The sequence below is a fragment of the Schistocerca nitens genome, chromosome 10 (genome assembly GCF_023898315.1).
Source record: "Schistocerca nitens isolate TAMUIC-IGC-003100 chromosome 10, iqSchNite1.1, whole genome shotgun sequence".
NCBI classification, from domain to species: domain Eukaryota; kingdom Metazoa; phylum Arthropoda; class Insecta; order Orthoptera; family Acrididae; genus Schistocerca; species Schistocerca nitens.
In genome coordinates, this window is record NC_064623.1 from 127,821,648 (window position 1) to 127,846,598 (window position 24,951).

Consider the following 24,951-nt stretch of genomic DNA (forward strand, 5'->3'; position numbering starts at 1 on the left):
CCTCAGCATCACCCGATTTAATTCGACTACATTCCATTATCCTCGTTTTGCTTTTGTTGATGTTCATCTTATACCCTCTTTTCAAGACACTGTCCATTCCAAGTCCTTTTCTGTCTCTGACAGAATTACAATGTCATCGGCGAACCTCAAAGTTTTTATTTCTTCTCCATGGATTTTAATACCTACTCCGAATTTTTCTTTTGTTTCCTTTACTGCTTTGCTCAATATACAGATTGAATAACATCAGGGAGAGGCTACAATCCTGTCTCATTCCCTTCCCAACCACTGCTTCCCTTTCATGCCCCTCGACTCTTATAACTGCCATCTGGTTTCTGTACAAATTGTAAATAGCCTTTCGCTCCCTGTACTTTACCCCTGCCACCTTTAGAATTTGAAAGAGAGTATTCCAGTCAACATTGTCAAAAGCTTTCTCTAAGTCTACAAATTCTAGAAACATAGGTTTGCCTCTCCTTAATCCTTCTTCTAAGATACGTCGTAAGGTCAGTATTGCCTCACGTGCTCCAGTATTTCTACGGAATCCAAACTGATCTTCCCCGAGGTCGGCTTCTACCAGTTTTTCCATTCGTCTGTAAAGAATTCGTGTAGTATTTTGCAGCTGTGACTTATTAAAGTGATAGTTCGGTAATTTTCACATCTGTCAGCACCTGCTTTCTTTGGGATTGGAATTATTACGTTCTTCTTGAAGTCTGAGGGTATTTCGCCTGTCTCATACATCTTGCTCACCAAATGGTACCTAGGGCGGACTTAATGTCACAGATATTTTCAAATTAAGGAACTGCTTTTCCAGATCGCGCCAACCGCACCGCGGAGGACGAGGCGCGCGTGCAGGCACTGTCGGAGTCGTTCGGTGGAGACATCGGCGGCGGCGACATCGGCGACTCAGACTACGAGGAGAAGGAGGGTGGCGGTGAGCAGGCGGTCCAGAGGCCCAACGGGCTCTACTTCCTCTTCGACTGGAACTCCTTCCTCAGGGTCGGCGAAGAGGACAATCCGCGCGTCAACTTTCGCTTCTCACCCAGGGCAGGCAACCCACGGAACTTCCTCCCCATCACCGTGCCCTAGGCGGAATGGATGGGACCAAGTCCAACGGACAACGTTCCAAACGGGACCAGCTGCTCGCTGGGACATTCCTCATCTCGCTCGCAAGGCTCGGCGGTCGTGATGCGTCGCCAGGTCTTCCGCTGTGCACTGCGTGCTGAATTACTGCCGACGCACCCGCCATTTCTTAGCTTTTTTGTAATGTTTCCAAGCTCTGGACTGACACCGAGAGAGCAAGGAGTATTTATACTGAGTGGCCAAAAGTCGTGGAAAGGCACTGGATGTGGTCTTCGGTCGTCGCCTGGCGAAGCCTATGCGGTGCCTTTGTCTCTGTATAGTCCCGATACAAATGCATTTCTGACGCCCCACATCCATATCACCAGCTACCTGACTCATACACAGCCGACTATCACCCCATATGGGTCTGCACAGATGACGCGGCTTCAACTGTTTAAACACTTGTCTTCCAGAGCTGCAGTTTACATACATCTAGAATATTTTTCTCGCGCTATTGAACGTAAACCCTTTTGGCGTCGTGAACCGTAATTCTTGTCTAACTGTCCGATACATTGGGAGCCATGTATTTTCCACCGATTAGCATTCCATGTTTAAATTTTGAGATGTGCCGCCATGTTCGTCGCACACCTGTCTCTACTACTCACGTATCACGTCTACACTAGCGCCATATGCTGCATCTAACAGTAACATTAGGACTTCATACATGGGGCGTCCTCAGATCGGACAACCTTCCCCCTGACTTTTCGCCGCTCAGTTTATTCAAAACTGCAGCCTATTGCAACAGTAGTCACACAGCAAAGCACCAAACGCAGTGTTTATAGAAATCACTTGGTCTCCATTGAAATGCCATCTGTTGGATTTACAGGAAACTATGATGGTGAAATTCCTCCGAAGGGGCTGACAGGGAGCTGGGAATTAGGTCGTGAGCAGTATATAACGGAACTACTGTTGGCTTTAGAGCAAAGGATAAGGTGTGGTTGAAGTCTGCCAGTAGTGTTGCAATCAAATTTATCTCATATTGTACCACAGCCGAATGAGAAACAAACGCATGTGTCAGAATTTCCACAGGAGTCAATCTGCGTCACTGAGACGCTGTTGTCAACCGCACGCAGGACTCAGGTCACTTTGGCCGCTGTGGCGGTCCACCACATTTAAATGGTTAATACGTCAGCCAATAATTATAATAAGATGGATTACCGTGTGTTCGCTTTTACTTGAGCACTAAGAGAGCTGTGCAGTGAACGAGGCCTTCCCATCACATATTGCAGTGAGAAGAACAGTTTGAAAGCCCCCTCCATTGTAAAGTACAGCCACTATGCCTGCGATTTATGCTTCAAATCGAGCGTCTACAGCACTAATTGCAGCAACCATCTTTTCTTTTCTTTAGGCAGCTTCCACCACTCATTTCAATACAGAGAGACAACACCGCTACGTCACTGTTTTGGAAACAGACATTCCACAGATATTCTTGGATTTTATTTTACTTATTTACCTTTCAGTCACTATAACTAGTTAAGGTGTTGCAGCATCATTCTCAAGCAATCCTTCCTGTTGTCAGGCTGAGATCCGGTATGACCGCTCGTCACAGCCAGCTGCTACTTCACACAGCATTGTTTTATTGCTAAGGTTGGTAGCGACTGGAGATAAAAACACGAGCGTACGGAAGTCCCTACTTCTACATCAACACTTTGCAAGCCACGTAGCGGCGTGTGGCGGCAGGTACTTCTGGTAACATTAATTGGTCCCCCTTCCTGACTATTCCGAATCAAAACTAGGAAACCGTGTGTGCAAGATGAAGTCAACTTCCCTGACTGCTGATAATGATTGTAGTTTTAAGTGTTCACCAGCGTGAGTATTAGCATCCTTACTGAAACGTGCTAAGACAAATGTGGCAAAATTATTAAAAATAAAAATCAATCGCTCATTTCTAAAATGGTCCCATGTTTATACAGTCTAGTTTCGATAAAAATTTAAATATGAGTTTTAAGACAGTTGGTCTGAGATTTTTTTCTTTTTTTGTCAGAAGTGAATACCGACGAATCTATTCTGCAACAAAATAGTTTTTACAGTGCAATTTTTGAATTATGTGAAGTAATGGTCTTTTAGCAATGATTTCGGAAACCGGTTGATAACTCACTCATTTAACTTTGTACAACCAGAACTACGCACTGGAGTATCAGAAGAACACGTATTATGTGTTTACTACGCAGATGGCGTACCATCGGCATATGTAACTGCAGCTGGTATGTGCACTTCATATAAAAATGTTTTGGTCTGAGACACTAGTCCTCTTCCACAAGGACTGTCAGGATACTTTCATAACTGTACATACTTATATCGAATGTATTTAATAAACTTCTTGAAGACTACTCCTTTCTTATGTTTGGCTGGAACACTTCCACTGCAGAGACCGAGGAAAAGTCACATGTTTTGTCATTGCAAGACGTATGTCAAAGTGTGCTTTACAAGTCCACAAATGAATTCAAAGGTGGCTTCCACAAGCGAATTGGGTTATATACGAATTCTGAATTGTCTGCATCACTATCGGTGATGAGAGTCCACTTTTCGTGCACAAATTCCACCAGTTGCAAACTAGTTTCCTCGAAGTTCGCCATGTGCATTACAAGTTTGTCATTCTCAGTGGAATTTACAATGGCGCTTCTCCAAGAGAAGGACCTTCATGTGCCCACACCAACTGCTAGAAGGAGCCAGTTTAGCATAGTCAGATTCACCTATCCATGAACCAGCCACGGCATTATGACGTCATCCGAACGCTGTCCAAAGTGGACTGGCAGAGCAAAACTAAGCCACGGAGCTCACTTGGCAGAGAAAATAGCGCTGTTTCGTTTATTCATGGCCAAGATCAATAACTTGTCTATTGTGAGCCTCTCTTCCAGTTGTAGTTATTCTCATGTTTATTAATTACTGTGACCCCACACACACTCTACCGTCGTAATTATTTACGCTGGCCGCAACATTAGTTTTGTAGAAACCTGCTTGTTTGTCCCGTAGTCCCTCCACAATGCCTGCTGCGTTTCCTAGGTAACAATTGCTGTTGTGTTTCCCGAAGTGTGAACCAATGCTCTCTTTAGCGTAACCAATGTACACCTGACTGCATGACGAAGCCCATGGACATGTATGTAGTGGCCACAAGAGAACGGAGGCCTTTCACGATTTAAAGATTTTTGCGCATTGTTAGTGAGAGTATTGTGTTTACACTGTTTTTCGTTAGAATTGTGCTGACGCAATTGGTGAAAGCCTCCACGCTAGAATGTTAATGTTATGTTCAATTTGAAATCGTCTATTAAAAAAAATAATACATTAACGGGCATGACCTGCTTAGTTTATTCGAGTCTTGGTCTCCTTTTACAACATACCAAATTATCTATTCCTTGATGCTTCATGGCGTGTCCTATCGACCTATCCCTTCTTTTAGTCAAGTAATGCCACAAATTTCTTTTCTCTCCAATTCGTTTTAGCACCTCTTCATTAGTTATTCGGAATACTCATTACTCATCTAATCTTCAGCATTTTTCTGTAGCAGCACATTTGAAAATCTTCTATTCGCTTATCTCCATGTTTCACTGCCGTAACATACTACACTGGAAAAAACTTTCATTATAGACCCTTTAAGATTCAAATTTATATTCGATGCTGGCAAGTTTTTCTTATTCACGACGGTTTTTCTTGCTATTGCCAGTTTATATTCTCTATACTTCTGCCGTTGTCAGTTACTCTGCTGTCCAAATAACAAAACTCATCTTCTACTTTCAGCGTCTCATTTCCTACTCTAATTCCCTCAATACTACCAAACGTAATTCGACAACACCCCAATACCTTTGTGTTCATGTTACGATCCATTTTGAAAACACTAAGTTCGACTGAACTGCCAAGTCTTTTGCCGTCTCTGACAGGATTACAACGTAATCAGTAATCCCATAAATGCCCTTATATCTTCTCTCATAACTTTAAAAGCTTTTTCGAAATTCCTGTTTCGCTTACATTTTGCTCAAATGCACACGAAATGGTCTGGGCGATGCGCAACAACAAACAAAAAATCAGTTAAATGAGGCTGGTTGTTCTCTTAAAGAAGATACACCAGTGAGCCAACAACCCTTGAGTACAGACTAACAACCTCTACGAAGATCTGTCATGACACACAATCTTAAAACAAGAATGACGTTCGACTCATCGTCGGATCTATCACTGATTAGTACCCAGCCACTTATAGCGGCTGCAGTGCCATGATTCCATTGCAGGTAAGTGCCACCTGCAATCCGTGAAAAAGATTAGGCAAAAACAGTGTTCGTCACTAAGTACATTCACTCCTGATACCTCTAATGCATGCAGCTCTCCAGGAAAATAGCTGAACCAGTAACTGAACATAGCAATATATGTCACTTCCAGAGGTACTATACGCTGTAGAAGCAAAGGCCAAAGAAAAGTACCCCAATAGTAAGTAAATTGGCATATAAGGTGGTACACCACACTAGAGAACTATTAACCAAGATGATCACCAACTTACCAATACATCAAATACATCCACTCACCCACATCGAATATCCAGTCGACCAGGCTGTTATTACTCAGCTATCGAACCAATGACCATTACTAAGGCCAACCACCTACCTTGCAATGGGGATGAAATGTTATCTGTCATAGCCAATAAGTTACTGATTCAATTATAACTAATACTATTCCTTTAGTTACCAATAAAACTTGTGCATAGCTTTTATAATATGCTATAAGAAGACGGTTCCGGAAAAGCTAAACTTCGTGTTATAACTCATTTTCTACACCTTTTTGTAGGATTTTGGAAAATATACTGAGTTCGAACGCTATGAAATACCCCTAAGAAAACAATCTAGTAATACATAACAAGCACGGATACAGACAATATCGTTCTTTTAAAACACAAATGGCTCATATTCACTGGAAGTAATGAGTGCTATCGACAGGGAATCTCACACTGATTCCATATTTCTAGATTTACAGAAGGCTTTCGACACACTTCTTCACAAGTGGCTTCTAATCAAGTTGCGTGCCTATGGAGTTTCGCCTCAGTTGTACAAGTGGATTTCTTATATATATCTGAAAGGTCACAAATTAACAGGAAGTCATCGAATGAAACAGAAGTGACATCTGCGATTCCCCAAGGAAATGTTACTTGCCCTCTTCAGTTTCTAGTCTATGTAAATGATTTAGGAGACAATCTCAGCAGCCCTCTTCCATTTTCTGCGCCTAGAACAATCAGGAGACCAAAACGAATTGCATTAGTTGGTTGGTTTGTGGGATTAAAGGGACCAGACTGCTACAGTCATCGGTCCCGAATTGCATTAGTATTTAGACTGGTATCTCCATGGTACGAAAAGTGGCAATTTAACCTTAACAATCCAAAACGTGAGTACCTCTACAGAAGTACTAAAAATTTCGGTTACACGATGAATCATACAAATTTAAAGGCTGTCGATTTTAGTAAATATCTATGACTTACAACTACTAACAACTTAAATCGGAACCATCACACAGAAAATCTCCTGGGGAAGGTAAACCATAAACTGCATTTTATTGTCAAAACACGTACAAGACGCAATAAATCTACTAAAGAGACTGTCTAAACTATCCTTGTGCTTTCTGGAATACTGTTGCGTGGAAAGGGTTACTTGCCAGATTTGACTAACCGAGAACATCGAAAAAGTTCAAAGAAGCAAGAAAGGGTAGCTTGTTTTGTATTCTCGCGAAAACTTAATGTGTGTCACAGACATGATGCGCGAGTTGGGGTGACAATCAATAAAACAAAGGCGGTTTTCACTGCGGCGAGATATTTTCAAGAAATTTTAATCACCAACTTGCTCCTCCGAATGAGAACATATTTTGTTTGCTCCCTTCTACATAAGGAGACATGCCCATCGCAATAAAATGTGATAAATCAAAGCTCGCACAGAAAGATTTAGTTGTTGATTTTTCCCTCGAGCTATTCGAGAGTGGAGCGATGGAGAAGCGATCTCAAAGTGCTTCTGGAAAACGCCTGGCAAGTACTTAATTGTGAATTACAGAGCAGTCAGTGACTTAGATGTACATTATGGGAAACTCCAAGGAACAACGTACGACATACTACTCGAATACCTTTCTTTGAAGAAGTCTTCAAAGTATCTTACAGTAACATGCATCTACCAAGCAGCGAACTAAATCTCCCGGTCGCAATTAAGAAGCACGGCCTTGTTGTACGGTAGGTGTTATCCAGTTTCCTTCGCCTGGCCACTGATCTCACAGAAATAGCCAACTGCTGGGTAACATACCGTTTAACGTGAACTCCGAACCACGGCAGATCATCAGATATTGCACATATGAAAATGACTGACTTAAGTGAAAGAAGCGATACGTAATATCATCGATCGAGGACTGAACCAGTGACTTTTGGACGCCTACCTTGTCACATTCGGTTTCCCAGAACCACCGTAGTCCAAATCCAGGCCGCCTCACGTAACCCTACCCCTTTTTTTCTTATTTCTCACCGATGTAGCCACTCCGTCTCTCAACGAGAAGTTAAACCCTAAACTTCCCCACATGTTTTCTTCGTCTTTAACACAATTTGCTAAACATTTATGAGTAGCATCCACGTCTGTATCTACACGATTAATCTGCAATTCATCCTGAAGTGCTTAGCAGCGGGTGCTAGACACCACTATTTCTTGTACCTTTCCCCTCTCTAACAGCGCGTTGGAACAACTGAACATCTACTTCTCTCCGCGTGACCCCGGATTTTCGTTATCCTATGTAGCTTAGAGGCAACAAAATATTTTACGACTCTATGGAGAAAGTTGTTGATCGAAATTTCATGGAATCATTTCGCTAGCATGAAAAATGACTTATAATAACTGCCACCCAAACTTCCTTATCATATCCACGATAGTCTGCCCATCTTTCGCGACATCACAAAACATGCTACCCTTTTTTTGAACTTTTTCGATGTCCTGTGTAGATCACCCCTGGTGATCCCATACTGCGCAGCAACAAAGAAGGGCACATTTTAAATGTTCTTCCAATAAAACGCAGTCTCTGGATCACTATCCCTACATCATGTCTTATATGGTCGCTCCAATTTAGGCTGCTCCTAACTGTAATCCGTAGCAAGTTGACTCAACAACCTCAAAATCTATGTCGTTTATCATATGCCAGTAATGCAGTGGAATTCCCTTAGTATTCATGTAGAGGGCATCACACTTCTGTTATCAAAAATCCACTTTTCGCCCCATTCAGGTCCTCGTCAAAATTATATTGTAATTCTTTTGAACTTCTGTTGACTTCAATGCACGGTAAGCGACAGACTCATCTACTAAAAACAACCGAAGAGGGATGCTCATGTCTCCAAAATCATGTATATTGATCAATAACAAAGGTCCTATCACACTTCCTTAGGGAATACCGTAAATAACCTAGGTCTCACTAGGTAAGGTCCCATCAATTACTATACATTGCCACTTTCCTGATGGCGAATCACGACTCTAATCGTATAGCTGAGAAAACATTCCCTAGGCGTTCAATTCGATTAGAAGCCGCTTATGAGGAATGGTATCAAAAACCTTCCAGAAAGTCTGGCGTTTAATTTATCCAACACCCCTGGCTAACGACTTCTGCATTCCTTCAGTTTATGCCTTTATAGGTCCCCAGGCATCTGGCTTAAGAAAACGTAAAACATGTCTTACAGAAAGCTCATCCGACCGTGCGGCAAGTACTCCGAGGATCAATACGGCGAAAGTCGTCAATTATAAACATCTCTAACTACGGACCTTCAAGCGCGCTGCTACCGACCAATCAATAACAGCACATCCCAAACTGTACCTCCTTGGCGGCAGCAAAACTTTCGCATGGCCCAAAAAAACGACGTTTCTCGCTATTAAACAGTACGATCAGTAAACAGTTTACTCTAAAGCTATCAGAAATTAATGAAGACTAGAATTCGAACTGGAGCGACTGCGGCGCTTATGCTGGCTGCGCTGTTTCGTCTAGTGAGCAAATATGAAAAATCTACATGAATAGCGCTTCGCGATACACGCGGTAGAAGGGAGAAAAAAAAGAAGATAAAAAGAGCACGACAGGCGATCCCAACCAAGGCAGAGGTCAGGTCGGGCGAGAGATTACCACCCAATCACTGCAAAAGAACTTAGTCAAAGGTCTTTCATAAAAGATGTTTTATAATGTCTCTGAATGTGTCTGAGTTACTTTTACAATAGATTTTACAAATGAACCGTCGACTTAGCTTTCATAAGAGTTTTGTCGAAGATGTAACACGGGCCGAAGTTAATGGCACACTTCTGAGTGCTGAAAGGCGGGAACACAGAGATAGACGTTGCGAATGCTGCTACAGATTAGATTAGATTAGATTAATACTAGTTCCATGGATCATGAATACGATATTTCGTAATGATGTGGAACGAGTCGAATGAACCATACTGCTGCCACGATCCAGTCTAGCTGTTGACAGATAATGTAATCACTTTTCTAAATAGTAAAGATAAGTTGACGAGTTAACAAACACATATTTCATCTTAAAATACGCATACAAAAATCCTCGAAACGTGACATTAACATCTGCATTATGAGATAAACGAAATAATTAACATAGCGACTATCAATCTACAAATGCACACACTAATGTCGTAGTGCTATTGTTATACGCCAATGAGGAGACGAATTCAATGTTCGCCATGACGAGCCAGGCACAGAAGTAATAGAACTTTGGAACCCCCGCCTGGAGACAGGGATGAGTGACAATCATATTTCTCTCTGTGATACTGCTTCCCCATTCTTTCTTAAATTACGTCATCTACACGCTTTTCTCTGTATCAGTATTTAAATGATTTCATTCCAGCCTTAATCTAGCCTTGTATATTGTCACCCCTACATGCCTATTTGTACACATAACGGCCTTAGTACATTTCACATACTGCGTTATAATATTCGTCTACCCCAACAATCTCCACCCCCCTTTTGCCCCCCTTCCTCTTCCACTGTCCTTTCTAATACGTGTTAGTTATTACCATATCCCGAAACAGATTTCCCCACAAAACGTTTTGCTAAATTATTCCTTTTTGCACTTCCACATTTTGTTCTTTACCTGTCCATGCCATTTTTAATGTACTTCTATGGTACCGCATTCCAAATGCCTCCAATCTCTTCTGTCAACTTCCCATGGTGCACATTTCACTCCAATAAATTTTGCCTCATTGGCAATGATTTTAGAATAAAGGAATTTTTCTTTCCTGGAAATGCAACACACTCGACAAATGCATGTAACCTGAGCATTTATAGCACAGCTTCATCTTCACACAGATACACATTTCTTAACAAAAAGTTATCTGTGTTAAGAGTACACACTGACCTCAACTCATCACAAATATTTCCGTTGCAACAAGTGGTTTGGTGGAATTGTAATACAGTTTAGCAGAACAGTAACACAGTTCCTGAAGAGGAAAGGTTGTTCACAGGTTCTCTTGGAAATAACCTCAAAATTTACCCTCTATGTTCTGGACTTGGAAGAGTTTGTACTTCAATGCTTGTTTCCATCATCACCTGCCATCATTTCATATTCAAACTATCCTTACCTTACTAGTGTCTTCAGAAATGTAACTTGTACTACAAGCTGCTACAAAGTTTTGTACAGCAAACACCCATAACTGACCAGCTAGTTGCACAAGTTAGTTGCAAATTAAGTGTTGTATTTTGTGAGATCAGCAGTTTGCTGTCCTCTTTGTACAAACAGAATCTGTCTGAAAATCTATAAGCTAAGTTCATACATCCACAATGACAGTTTAATGGGGAAGGAAGGTGCAAGAATCATCCACATTTCTACTTAAAAACCAACACTTTTGATAATATTAACTTTTTACTGTAAGCATCTGGTGTTATTTACTAACTACAGCCACACTATCTCTTTTAATAGTTTTAAACAAACATATTGACAAACTGATGTGGAAAGGGACCCACAGTAATCTAAACACAAAACAGTGATCCAAATACCGATATGTGCTCTGAAAAACAAGGAACCAAGTATTCAGATTGTTCCACTGTCTGTTAAGAATTGAAGTATATATAATCAATCAGTTGTGAAGCAGTGTCATAGAAATATGTCACATGACCTTGTCACTCCTCCTGGAAACAAGACTAAACATACAGATGAATTTTTACATCTACCTGTACATGCTAGAGAAACTTGCCACAGTCAGCTCTAAAATATTATTCTCACTCATACATACTAAGTGACTAGAATTTTTCACTCACCATAAAACTTTCATTACTATACTCCTCTTACCTGCAAGTACAAGTTGATTGTTGTTCTTAAAAGACTACACAAAAAAAGTGGTCTCGGAGTATCATATAGCTGCAAGTTTTTTTTAAAGTACACTCATAACATATGTAGCATATTTGTTTGGAAGAGGGGCCAGCCAATTAATTATCTTGCTGCAACATGTTTCTTTCATTATTTTCCATTTTTTAGTGTCTAAAGGATAATCCATAAAATTGATTGAGCCATTTATTAATGGGCAATAATATTCAGGGCAGACGATGAGAATCTGTATAAGGATAGTCACATCATGAAGGAGCTGTGTTGTCAGAGTAAAGACAATGTTCATGTTTATATGGAAATAAAATACCTTGATTGCAGTTGCTTCAAACCTTATTTGTATGAAATCAGTGATTCTATCACCCATTGTTTTTCCTCTAACCAACTTGCATCATAGACATAATACAAACAGTTACAATTCCGAACATTTATTAAATATATGGATTTTTTTTTATTACCAAGCTTTGTGATCTATTGCCACATCATGTATTTATTTACTTGCATATCTGGACAGACAGACAATGACTGAATACCATGACAGCAGCTGTGCTAGGTATAGGTGCACTACCTTTTAATGACATATGTATTTATTTCTTCTGACTGTCTATGAAGTGCTGCAAATGCAAGTTGTACATTGTTCATAAGTGTTACTGACAGTAGCTCTAGTTGTGCCTGTTCTCCTTGAGGTGTGTGGTAAAGGCACCATCAACATTTCAATATAAAAAGAAATTTCATATTCTGTTACAAAATATCACATTTTCCAGCTGTTCTTTGTATTATACAATGCAATCTGTAATTGTATTATAACTTGTGTTTCCTGTTATATTTTTATTACTATTATTACAAGTGCACACTCTCAAAAACAGTTTGCTATTTTTACTGAGTGTGAAGTGTTTACCTGAAGAATATAATACTCATCAATCCTGCCCTCATTTATGAATATATCACATCCTTTGTAGCTAGCTCTAAGTATTTGATGCTGACAGTATTTCAAAAGTTCTCTACTAACGATTATATATTTGTATCCAAAGAGCTGTAGTTTTATGATAACAGAACAAAGATTATTTACAGTGAAATGTCAGTTCATTACAGGGGTTTCAGAAGAGTGTACCAATGGTTTACCATTCAAAATTTTCTTTGGTGATCAAGGGATTATGCCAGGTTAATAGAAACAGAATTATAAGGATATGTCTGTTTATTTGTCAGCTTAAAACACAAAATGGATTTATTTCGTGCAGTTATCGAAGTCATGTAAAATATATCTGTAAATACTACCATGAACATGTAAATTAAATGTATATTTATTCCAAAATTGTTTTATTTACAGTCTTGCTTATTCTTTTTCCTTTACTATTTTTACAACAGAATTGATTACACACAGAAACAGAAAATCGCTACATAAATGTACAGCACGCTGAGAGGCAACTCGGACAACAAATTAATATGAACGCCGAATAATGTCATTAACCATGTCTACAATGACAGCATTTGCCTAGCTCACAATCGAACGTGACAGAAGATCGTGCAAAACTAAAAGCACTGTGAACGAGATACTCACCCTGTCTTTCTGTCCTGTTGATGGCCATCATCTTGGTGACTAGCACTCACCAGTATGTGTAAGAGGACACTGAAAATCGTAAACTTCATCGTCGCTGCAAAACATTCGTCGGTATAGCGAACGTTTCTGCTAAACGCAATCAGACGAGAAGAAGCGATCACTCACAGTTCCCGCACGGGGGGCAGGCATTCTCATCAGCATTGTACGACGGACCGAACGTTGTAAACGCACTGAACATGCGAGTTTCAAATGGTTTTCTCGTATTAATCGCACCGACCCCTCCTCCCTACGACACCTGACCTCTCGTGTCAGCCATGACAGCTTTGGTGGTCGCTCGTTCACTGTTTTTTTGATTGCATGGCGCGATTTCAGTATCGACGCAAGATTCGTTCAATTGCTCTGAACTCGTTGCAAACCGGCGATTCGAGGAGAGTTTCTCTTGGACACAAGTTCATACAGATGGCTAAGGCAAATAATAAAAAAAAAAAATCTGAAGGTTCACTGCACTGTGATTATTATTTCTTTTTTTAGAATTACGGAAATAAACCACCGAGTCCGCAGACAGTTCTGAGGCTCGCACAACATGCCACCCTGTTATCTTTTTCAGTTTATACCGTGAAAAGGGCAATATAAAACATCGTTCCTTGACATCTTTACAGAAAAATATTTTCACAGAGCAGCCTCCAATACCAATGCGCGAGGATCGTTGTTTCTTCTTTTATTTCTTGTATGTGTCACGTGAAGCCCGATTTTGGCGCTGTGGATTTTACAAATTCTGGACAAGATGGACCACACTTTGATTGTTTCGGCATTTCGCCAGTTTCCAGTATCTGCCATTTGTCAACACTGAAACAAAATTTATTCATTTCAAATAAACAGCTAACAATGTGTGCACAACATGCTACTGCAACCCCAAGCCCCACCTGTAGTACTTCAACTGTATTTCTGATTTTCTTTCTTTTATTTCACTGTATTTCTAACATGTTATACGTATCAGTGTTGCTGGGAATATTACCCTTAATCTGTTTTGACAATGGTGCAAGAAACTGACTGTGGCCTATTGCAGTAGCTCTCTTTTTCCTGGTTGAATTTAAAGAAAATAGCAACAGAACTAACCATGATGTCAGTCCTGAATCTCTTAACTGTTCAGTTATTTCTAGCCAGCATAAAATAGGGAACAGAAATGTCTGCCATAGTTTGAAATTTCAACCTATAGTTTCCTTCAGTGGAATTTCTTCATAGCTTACAATGTCTTGTAGCAAATGAGTAGAAACATTCCTTCACATTAGAACTATTTTGTGAAAGTTACATTTTTCAGTAAATACAAATGTTTTCAACGATTTTTGTAAACTGATTTAGCAGCATATCTTGAAACATGACCATTTCAAAGATACAAATTTAAAAAGGAGTTTGATGAGGGGTGTGGGTCTTCTAATCATATTTTTTTCTGAAGTGCTGATGGTGCTGTCATTAGTAAAATGGCGACATTTCTTATACGCAATTATGAATAACACAAAGCAGTTGATAAATGACGCTAAATTGTAAAATTACATTGCTAAAAAGCAATAGTCAGGATCTGGAGCAACTGTGATCATGTCAAAAGTCTGATAATGTCAAAAGTCTGACGTTGTTCCCAGCTGGGCACACGTGGCAAAGGCTATTTTACTTTTGACAGGAGCAGAGCTGCTGCAAATTCTGACTACTGCTTTTTAGCAATGTAATTTTACGATTTAGCAACATTTATTCTGATGAAGACACCCCTAGTAGGTGTCGAAATGTAGGTCAATTTTTATGCACAAGTGGTTGGCTGTTTATTTCTATGTTGGAATAATATCAAACCTGCCACTCATATTTTAATGGGTTTAAAAGAAGGCACAGTATAGTTCTGTAATTTTGTTCTCATTTTCTACTAACTACTAATTCCAAGTAAACTAGATACATTTTCAAAATAGTATGAAGGAATCCTCCTGTTCCACAAGAAAAGTGGAGTATTAATTGAAGAGTACATCCAGTTTTGTAGCTAGGGCTGGCCAGGTGTGTGATTGCCAGGGGTGTGACCCTCTGTCGCAGGGGGATTTGGGGGGGGGGGGGTTACTTTCAGAGTTATTGTGTTGTTTCTCTTAATAGAAATAAAGTCTTGGGGAAGAGGCAAAATAATTCTAGGGGCACTCATGACCCTAGCCATGATACTGTGGACAATGGTAATTTTGGTATGGGTGCATACAAATGTTTTCTCCAGCAATGTAAGTCAGATTTCTCCAATGTGTTTGACTCTCTTAACTTCTTAGTACCTAAATTCTATTGGATACATCTAACTGACTCCCTGTCTATAGTGAGCCTCACCAAGAGCAATTTATTTCTGTAAAATGGACCAACTAGGATGAGTGTCTACTAAAAGCCACCTGCCCAGTTATTCACATGAGTGTACAAAAAATTTATAGCATATATTGATCCATGATACAGCTTACTCACCATTCATAAAGACAGCAGCCATAAAAAATGCAGATGAAAGTGAGTATAGCACCCAGTATAACTACAGTGATGCCCGCTATTACAACACCAACAAACACCTTCTGGTCCTCCTTTGAAAGTTTCTCTGTAAAAATGAACACAAAATTTTCAATCCAACTGATTCCAATCACTTAACTTGAGTAGCAATTTTAAATGTTTTTCAGACATTAAGTTAACTGTAAACTACTGCAGTTAATCAATCACAACTGGGATTAGTACTGTCATAGAAATACATGGAAGTAATTGTGCTTGGGGATGTGTAGTGGAAGATTGTGGTGAAACAGGCTTAGATTAATTGGTAGTAGCCTATACTAGGGATCTGTTTTTCATATTTAAAAGAGAATGCTCATAAATTACTTCAACAACCTTCACTGGAAAGTTACTTATGTGCATCAGATCCATACCAGGTTTGACCAACAGAAGGCAACAAAGAATGTTAGCGTAAATAGTCACAAGGACATTTCACTCAAGAAAGAATATAACAGAAACACCACAAAACATTAACTGCCAAACAATCGAAGAAATGTAAATTTTTAAAAAAATCTCATGAAAACCTGTGTAGAAAATTCCAAGAATCAGTTTCCAGACTGGAATCAATCAGTCCACAGTATATACTCCCACAGGGACCAATCAGATAAAAGCAGAAGATAATTGCTTCATTTGTGTGTGTGTGTGGGGGGGGGGGGGCGGCAAGCACGTGCGCACAATCTGATTAGAAAAAGAGCAAGAGCTTGAAAGTTAGTGTTAAGTGTTTTCTATTATGTGTTCCTGTGCGCCACACACTAATGCTCTATAGGTATGTGGTTGCCTTTCCCTTATTTTTACATTCAGGAATTTCCATTATTTTTATTGAGTATCTTCTAACATGCAGTCAACAGTGATTTTTCACAATAGCACAATCAGTAGATGTGTGGAAAAAGAACATGATTGATAATAACACAACAGTAAGTATGGAGGATACAGAAATGTAGACCAGCAGTTATTTTGCTTTCTGAGAAGTTGCATTACTCCTTACACAGTTGTAGAACAGTGTTCTCTGAGATATCAACATTCCCACAATCTGCTAAATTGGCGGAAGTTCAATTTTAATATTGGATTAACACCTTTCACATACTGGTGATGGTTCCATTCCTAAATGTGTACATGTTATAGGTTTTGATAACAGCACTTATGAAGGTGTACAGTTTGCATGACATGTTATTACACAATTCTTCTACCTCAAACATATCTGTCAATTAATAGGTTCTGTAGATAACCTTCAAAGCAATTGTATGCCAGGTCTCTCACTGTCAGGGGGAATTTATTATGCAGTGTTGTCCCAGTTTATTCAAAATTATTTTGGCACTTACATATCTAATGTATTTCAAACATAAATAATTTCTGTTCCTCATTTAATAATTGTGGACAGCACTTCTACAAGTTAGAGTCTCTGGCTGCTTTTTCATCAAGAGGAGACAGGCTTTAATATAGAGGGAGGCTACAGTTAGTATTTTTAGTTCTTTGAACAGTAGCATGAGCCTCTGCTTGTAACCCCCTGTTCCCCCTGCCCATTTCCTACCCAACACAAACATTGTTTTCGCATGAGAAGAATTGTCCCACACCGTAGGATATTTCTGAATGTTAGTGGAGAGCAGAAGAGAGCACAGTTTGTAGACAGATGCTGTTTCTTTGTTGACACAAGGTTTTAATTAACATAATAAGTAAATCACTGATGACAGTTTAGCTAAATCATTTTAAAATCAGTTGGGCTGCTGTGATGCTGAATCATGAGTTGCCATATTGCCTGGTATGCTATGAGAGTCATCACAGATTCAAGTTTTGATGACAAACTCTAGCTCAGGCTGTTCCAACACTGTCCAGTGTGGCATCGGTGCTGGGGGCACCCGTCAGCCCGCTTGCGCACAGGTGGGGCTAGTGTAGGCTACCTGCCAGGTAGCCGTATTGCACACACTGTGCTCATAGGTGCATCACTCAACCAGCCATGCCCATGGGCACAAGGCCAGGGCGTTACAGTCTGGTACGATACAGACCTGCTGCCGACTGCCCACATCATGTGCTTGCCCACCACTGTCCACAGACGCCCGGCAGCTCGCAAATGGGTATTCGAGGTGGAAAATCCTATTTCAGCTGGCAGCATTAGCTATCATCCTGTCTGTATTTTATATCTGAATACTCTTCTGAGCCAAGCTCGCCCGTAACCACTGTAACTAGTCCTCGGTATCCTGGATACTACCACTGGAACGGAGTTGCCGTCCGAGCTGGTCACAGGCGTGTTCCGCAGGGGACAGATGTGGGGTCTTTCTGGCCACACGAGTAGCTCGACATTAAACAGACTCACACAGACACGTGTCATCTGGATGAACATTATCCAATTGAAAAATGGCACCACGATACAGTTGCATGAGAGGTAACACATGAGGATGCAGGATTTCTGTAACATACTATTGCGTCATCAGAGTGCTCTAAATACGAGTTGTGACCTGAAGCCATACCGTATCTGAACACACCTGCATTTGTACAGAGGCAATCTAGTCTGTGGCCTACTCTCCAGCAGTACAAAATTAAAAAGTTCTCTCCTAAATAGATACAGATACTGTAACAAGATGCTCTGTATGTTAATCCAACAGTAAAGCATCTGATGACAGAATTTTGATCTGAAGTTACAATATGACTCAAATCTCTTCTCACAGTTCCTTCACCAAAGCTCATCAAAGTCATTCAAGTACTCTGTTTCTAATAATATAGCTGTAAATATATAAGTACTCCGTAAGTCCAGTGTATTGTGTGATGGATCGTATCTATGGTCATTGAGGATGTGGCAAGTGAAGAACAACTGTCATATACTTCTTTACAAGACCAAAGTCTTCTGATATACTGTCACAGTCATTTTGCAATGTGTATGCTAAAGGAAGCAATGTATTTCTTGTCTAACTTGGAAAGCATGCCTATAGGAATTTAAACGTAAAAATTTAAGTGTTGCTCAAAACCTTTCTTGTAGCATATCCAATAAAGATGGTTGAACATTATTGTCATGCTCACTCACTGACTTAACGAAACAATTGATTAATCGTGCAGGTCTTCTCTACCTCTCCTACTAATCCAGCTAGCTTAGACTCCCAGGTTAATGAGCAACATTCAAGAAGTGATCAGGTGAAGGATTTGTAAATGACCTGATTAATGAATAAATTCCACTTCACGAGGATTATTTCAAAGTAAATATATGCAGTCATTCCACCTTAAATCTCTCCAGATGGGTACTCCTAAATATTTGATGGTTTTAGATTATTTCAGTGATTGATTTGTGATGACATAATTGAACAACATCACATCATTTTGCTTAATTGCATGAATTATGTTACACACAATTATGGCAAAAGATCAGCTGTCAATCTTTACACAAATTGTATATCATATTGAGGTCTTCCAGTATTTTCTGACAGGTTGTTAATAGTTAAAATCTATATCAGACATGAACAGCCTTGGAGAATAACTTATGTTATCTATCAGGTGATGTAGATAATACATTTAGTATCTATTACCTACCCTAACACATTTCTGTAAATATTTCATTCCTTTCTGAGATGAACGCTCCCTGTAGGAAAACGCCAGTTAGCCAGGCGTGCACTGCAGTGTGCTCTAGGGCAGAATACACTTTGTCCTAAAAACTCAGTCACCAGTTGCCAGTGCAGCAATCAACATCCTGTTCAACAAGACTAATTGCAATATGGTCCTGCTTCTAGCATCAACAGACTGAAGGGTCATACTGAGACCCTACTGTTCACTGATGGCTTAGTAACTGTCATTGCCTCGTACCACTAGCCAGACATCGGGGCCAGTGTCTGCTCTTCAACTGACACCCCCTTCACCACAAGCCACTGCTGGACTGGCTGTCAACACCACCCACTTACCATGCACAGAGTTTCTGCTAAACATGAAACCATAATCCAATGGTCCAATGAAAATACACATTGCTTAAAATAAGGATAGGACAGAAAAGATTATAATTTTAAAGAATTCAATTATGTCCATTCACTCGGGCCACTGATTTTATTTATCAATTTATTTAACCTTTTACCATTCTGCAAATAGTATAGGACAAACCATACATAAATTCCCTCCCATCCTCTCTGTCCGTATGTCTCTCTCTCTCTCTCTCTCAAACATATATGTCGTACCTGAGTACTCGCTGAGTTCCAAGGAAGCAAGCATTTCAGTGATGTTCAAAGTCATCAAGCATTCCTTGCGTTCTTTGCTCCATACATGCATTCTGCAAACAGTGATCAGTTTTATTAAAGTAATTTTTCTTAAGAACTTGTTTTGTTTAAACCATTTATGTAAAAAAAGATTAACTTACATCTTAATTTTAAATACAAACTTCAAAGATGTTTAATCTACACATATTTATTTCCAGATTAAAACATCAAATGCACTAAACATAAATGAATTATTAAAAAAAAAAAACATATCAAATGGCTCCATTTATTTTTTTCATTTTGTGATTTTCAGCACATAGCAAGAACAACTGGTCCTCATTAAAGTGGACCTGTTAGTATGTAAATCCCTTATATATGAACTATGTGTTTTTGTCCTTAAACTGTAACAACATAATACGGCTAGTACGTTGTAAGAGTGGTCCATGGAAGAATAAAACTTCCACTCCTACTACTAGGAGAAAAGTAAGAGGTGACAGAGGCAGAAAGGGCAAACTTTTTGTTGTAAGGTGAAAAGGAGAACTAAAGGCTTCAATAGGATACTGAATAACAGATTGTTATCACTACCACCGAAAACTGGCCAATTGTCAACAGTTTGGATGTGTGGGGAAAAAAGAGCCAGGAAATCAGAATGAATGTACAGAGAAATGTTCATTATTAAGGACAGAAACTCAAGGAAAGTTTGGCTGTAAAAGCCACAGAGAGCCAAACAAGGTTTTCAACAAAGAACTGTTTCAAAAGTAGAATGTTAGGAGGAGGTGTTGGATCATTTGAGAGAAGTTTCACCAATAGCAAGTATCTGTGAACTTGCAAACTTCAGAAAACTGTTCAAGTGCAGACCCAAAGGAGAGAGGGGCACTGCCCTTCTCTAACCCCCCCCCCCCCCTCCCCGCCCTCCCCTGCCCCAACCCCAGCCAAAAAATCTTAGTAGAAGTGTTTGCTTATATTTTCATGTACTATCAATTTTCATCATATTCCACCAGCAACTTTCAAGTAAAGTACTTCTGAAATGGCAAGCAATTCTAGAAATTACAAGCATCATTTAACACTTATCAGTTAACTTGCACAAAGGCCTGTCCATGTGAATGTACCATTTCAAGCAGGTAGATGCACAAATTCATAGGCCAACTGTATACCTGTGGTCGACAATAAATCTGACACGGTTTGTGAGTCTAGAGGTAGAACCAGCAAAGATGCAGTTGAGTGTGGAAAGACAGAAAGGGAGGACCCTCCATGAAGAAAAAATTAAACACAACCAGAAAAACTGTCTTCCAAAATGTAAGCAGACAAAAAAGTATGTCCCTCTTTTACGCACTCACACAGGCATAGTGCTTGGACTTGTTTTTGTAATCATAGTGCTAAGTTAAAAACTGATAACAGTGAATGCACATTTCATCTTTATAGTGTAGAAATTTTGGTGTTGCCAGTGTTGTGAGAGATTGTTGTTACTATAGTTCTTAAACTAACTGCAAGATACAAGTACTTGTCAAATTTTTGGATGACTGTTTTTTAAATGCTATATTTCTCTGAGCTCCAGTTTTTTAGATGTTATTCTAAAATGATGTACCAAGCACTGATGTAAACAAAATTTTATTGTTATATTAAAAAATTTATATATTTTATTGTAAACAAACATTTTATTATTATACACTCCTGGAAATGGAAAAAAGAACACATTGACACCGGTGTGTCAGACCCACCATACTTGCTCCGGACACTGCGAGAGGGCTGTACAAGCAATGATCACACGCACGGCACAGCGGACACACCAGGAACCGCGGTGTTGGCCGTCGAATGGCGCTAGCTGCGCAGCATTTGTGCACCGCCGCCGTCAGTGTCAGCCAGTTTGCCGTGGCATACGGAGCTCCATCGCAGTCTTCAACACTGGTAGCATGCCGCGACAGCGTGGACGTGAACCGTATGTGCAGTTGACGGACTTTGAGCGAGGGCGTATAGTGGGCATGCGGGAGGCCGGGTGGACGTACCGCCGAATTGCTCAACACGTGGGGCGTGAGGTCTCCACAGTACATCGATGTTGTCGCCAGTGGTCGGCGGAAGGTGCACGTGCCCGTCGACCTGGGACCGGACCGCAGCGACGCACGGATGCACGCCAAGACCGTACGATCCTACGCAGTGCCGTAGGGGACCGCACCGCCACTTCCCAGCAAATTAGGGACACTGTTGCTCCTGGGGTATCGGCGAGGACCATTCGCAACCGTCTCCATGAAGCTGGGCTACGGTCCCGCACACCGTTAGGCCGTCTTCCGCTCACGCCCCAACATCGTGCAGCCCGCCTCCAGTGGTGTCGCGACAGGCGTGAATGGAGGGACGAATGGAGACGTGTCTTCTTCAGCGATGAGAGTCGCTTCTGCCTTGGTGCCAATGATGGTCGTATGCATGTTTGGCGCCGTGCAGGTGAGCACCACAATCAGGACTGCATACGACTGAGGCACACAGGGCCTACACCCGGCATCATGGTGTGGGGAGCGATCTCCTACACTGGCCGTACACCATTGGTTATCGTCGAGGGGACACTGACTAGTGCACGGTACATCCAAACCGTCATCGAACCCATCGTTCTACCATTCCTAGACCGGCAAGGGAACTTGCTGTTCCAACAGGACAATGCACGTCCGCATGTATCCCGTGCCACCCAATGTGCTCTAGAAGGTGTAAGTCAACTACCCTGGCCAGCAAGATCTCCAGATCTGTCCCCCATTGAGCATGTTTGGGACTGGATGAAGCGTCGTCTCACGCGGTCTGCACGTCCAGCACGAACGCTGGTCCAACTGAGGCGCCAGGTGGAAATGGCATGGCAAGCCGTTCCACAGGACTACATCCAGCATCTCTACGATCGTCTCCATGGGAGAATAGCAGCCTGCATTGCTGCGAAAGGTGGATATACATTGTACTAGTGCCGACATTGTGCATGCTCTGTTGCCTGTGTCTATGTACCTGTGGTTCTGTCAGTGTGATCATGTGATGTATCTGACCCCAGGAATGTGTCAATAAAGTTTCCCCTTCCAGGGACAATGAATTAACGGTGTTCTTATTTCAATTTCCAGGAGTGTAGGTAAGTATTTTAGATATTTTAATCTTCTTCTTTTTCTTTTTCCTGCACATATGATAAATCAACATGGGGTAGGCACGTTATTCTGGATTTGGCATATTAGTGGTGGAGGGTGGCCAGATGCACTTCCTGTAGCCACCCCTACTTCCCTGGGATGGAATGTGTGTACCACATTTATCTGATTCTAATGTTATCCCATGTGGAAGTTTGTTTTCAAAATGTTTGCAAATCGTGTAATGGAGGTGGTATTCACTGAGGGGTATTCACCTAACTGGATGAGGAAAACTGCCTAAAACCATATCCAGGCTGGCTAGCACATTGGTTCTTATCATTAATGTGACAGGTGGATTTGATCCGGGGCCAGCGCACCTCCCAGATTTCCAGAAGAAGTGGCATACTAGTGCATGCAGCATACTAATGCATGCGGTTATCCAGGCTCATCACTTTATATATTTTAATGCCATTATTTTTAAGATCTTAGGCAACTGTGCCACACTGAAAATGGGACCCCACCTCCCTTACAGAACCAAATCCTGGATCATGTCTGATACAGTAGGAGGACAGCAATTATCCTCCAGTTTGTGGAAGCAATGAGACCAAATGATTTTGAACCCAGAATTCTGTCAAAGGATTATCCAGTGCAATTTGCAGTTCCATACTTCTTACAGTTTATACTGTTCACATATAAGGTATCTTTCAACTGTGATGCTTGTTTTTAATTGTTGCAAATTCATGTTTAATGTCAGAAAAACCATACATCATGTTTGCTTCAGATCTCTACCAACAGTTCTTGGTCAAATAAATTGAAGAATTCACTTTCTTGATCTAATTTTGATTTATTTAAAGATATTATCAAAATCATGTTTACAGCCATAAAAAAGAGCAACAGTGGACAATATGCATGCCTTCGTTTACAACAGTGTGTCGCTGCTCTTTTTAAGATCTAATGATGGCTGTAATCCAAAATCGCAAATCTGTTTAAGTAAATCAAAATGTAACAAAGGCTGTGGAATATTTAGTTTATGTAGACATTCAGGCCAAGCCTACTTGTACTGTGTATCATACAGCACGCTGCCTTGTGTGACAGGGAGGTGAGCTGCACCTGCATGAAACTTTTGAGGCAGATCCACAACTGTGGACTGATATACCAGCCAGTAGGAGTGCAACTTTTAAGCAATTTTCCACACTCTTTTAGGCAAATGCCAGGCTGGTCCCCAAATTCCACCTCAGAGCATATGGTATGCAAACATTTAAAATACAACGATACACAGAACAAAGTTTATATGATTCACAGACAGACTAGACACACAAACTTCCCTCCCTCACGTTACCATGATGATTTTGGCGTCAGAAAGGCCATCCTGCCACAAAGTTAAATAATATAACGAAATTTGCCAAATCTCAAAAACGTGGACCCTGTAAAAGAGAGCTTAAATGTTAGGCAAAAGAAAGAATGTAAGGTCACTAGTCTCCTCCAAAGGTCCAAGTGACCACATTTGATAATTCTCTAGAAGCTTGTTTACTGGAATTCTATAAATCAAATAACAGAGCCTCAAATGAATCTCTCAGTGTGCAAGGATGTGTGTACTGTTCTTAAACTTCCTCACACACTCAAAATGTGTTGTGGGGTGAGACTCAAACCCACAACTTTGCTGTTTGTGGGAAGTGTTCTTACCAACTAAGCTGTTCAGCCACAACCTATGGTGGGTTCAGCATAACAGAACCTTATTTGCTACCATCCAATTTCAGTGGTGCATATTACTTTGTGTTTGTTTGGAACGTGCTGCCACAGTGTCCGAGATTGTATCTCTTGTTCACATATGGTCAGTTGTTAAGGAAGTGGCTGGTCAGCAGCACAAGGTCAACAATATAAAGTAAGTTCTTAGTAAACATATTTCTGTTACTGATAAATCAGATATATTTATCAATCATTTTTGAGCATTGCTGGTGAATTAAATAAACATTTAAGTTTCTACAGAGAATCATATAACCCTCTTGGCAAATGCCTTTCTGAGATTGATGTCTGAAATACTCCTCTGTGATACAGGCAAGGGGAAGCATTTGGATCAGACTTCCTGAACTCTTGTGCATCCATTTTCAATAAGCTATCACTAGAATTCAAAACTCTTAGCAGTAATCCATGTGCTTTCAAACTGAAACTGAAGAGTTTCCTCATGAG

At 40.5% G+C, this 24,951-nt stretch overlaps 1 protein-coding gene across 5 annotated transcripts in view; it reads right to left on the reverse strand.

The window, feature by feature from the left end:
- Positions 1–12,701: 12,701 nt before the first annotated feature.
- Positions 12,702–24,951, reverse strand: part of LOC126210049 (uncharacterized) — a 128,176-nt gene continuing 115,926 nt past the window's right edge. For all 5 annotated transcript variants that reach the window (XM_049939159.1, XM_049939158.1, XM_049939162.1 and 2 more), the window contains 3 exons: positions 19,667–19,758; positions 15,453–15,576; positions 12,702–13,826 (listed from right to left, as the gene is read on the reverse strand). In XM_049939159.1, the coding sequence (XP_049795116.1) occupies positions 13,715–13,826; positions 15,453–15,576; positions 19,667–19,758 (328 nt within the window). In that variant the 3' untranslated portion in view covers positions 12,702–13,714. The remainder of the gene's footprint in view (positions 13,827–15,452; positions 15,577–19,666; positions 19,759–24,951) is intronic.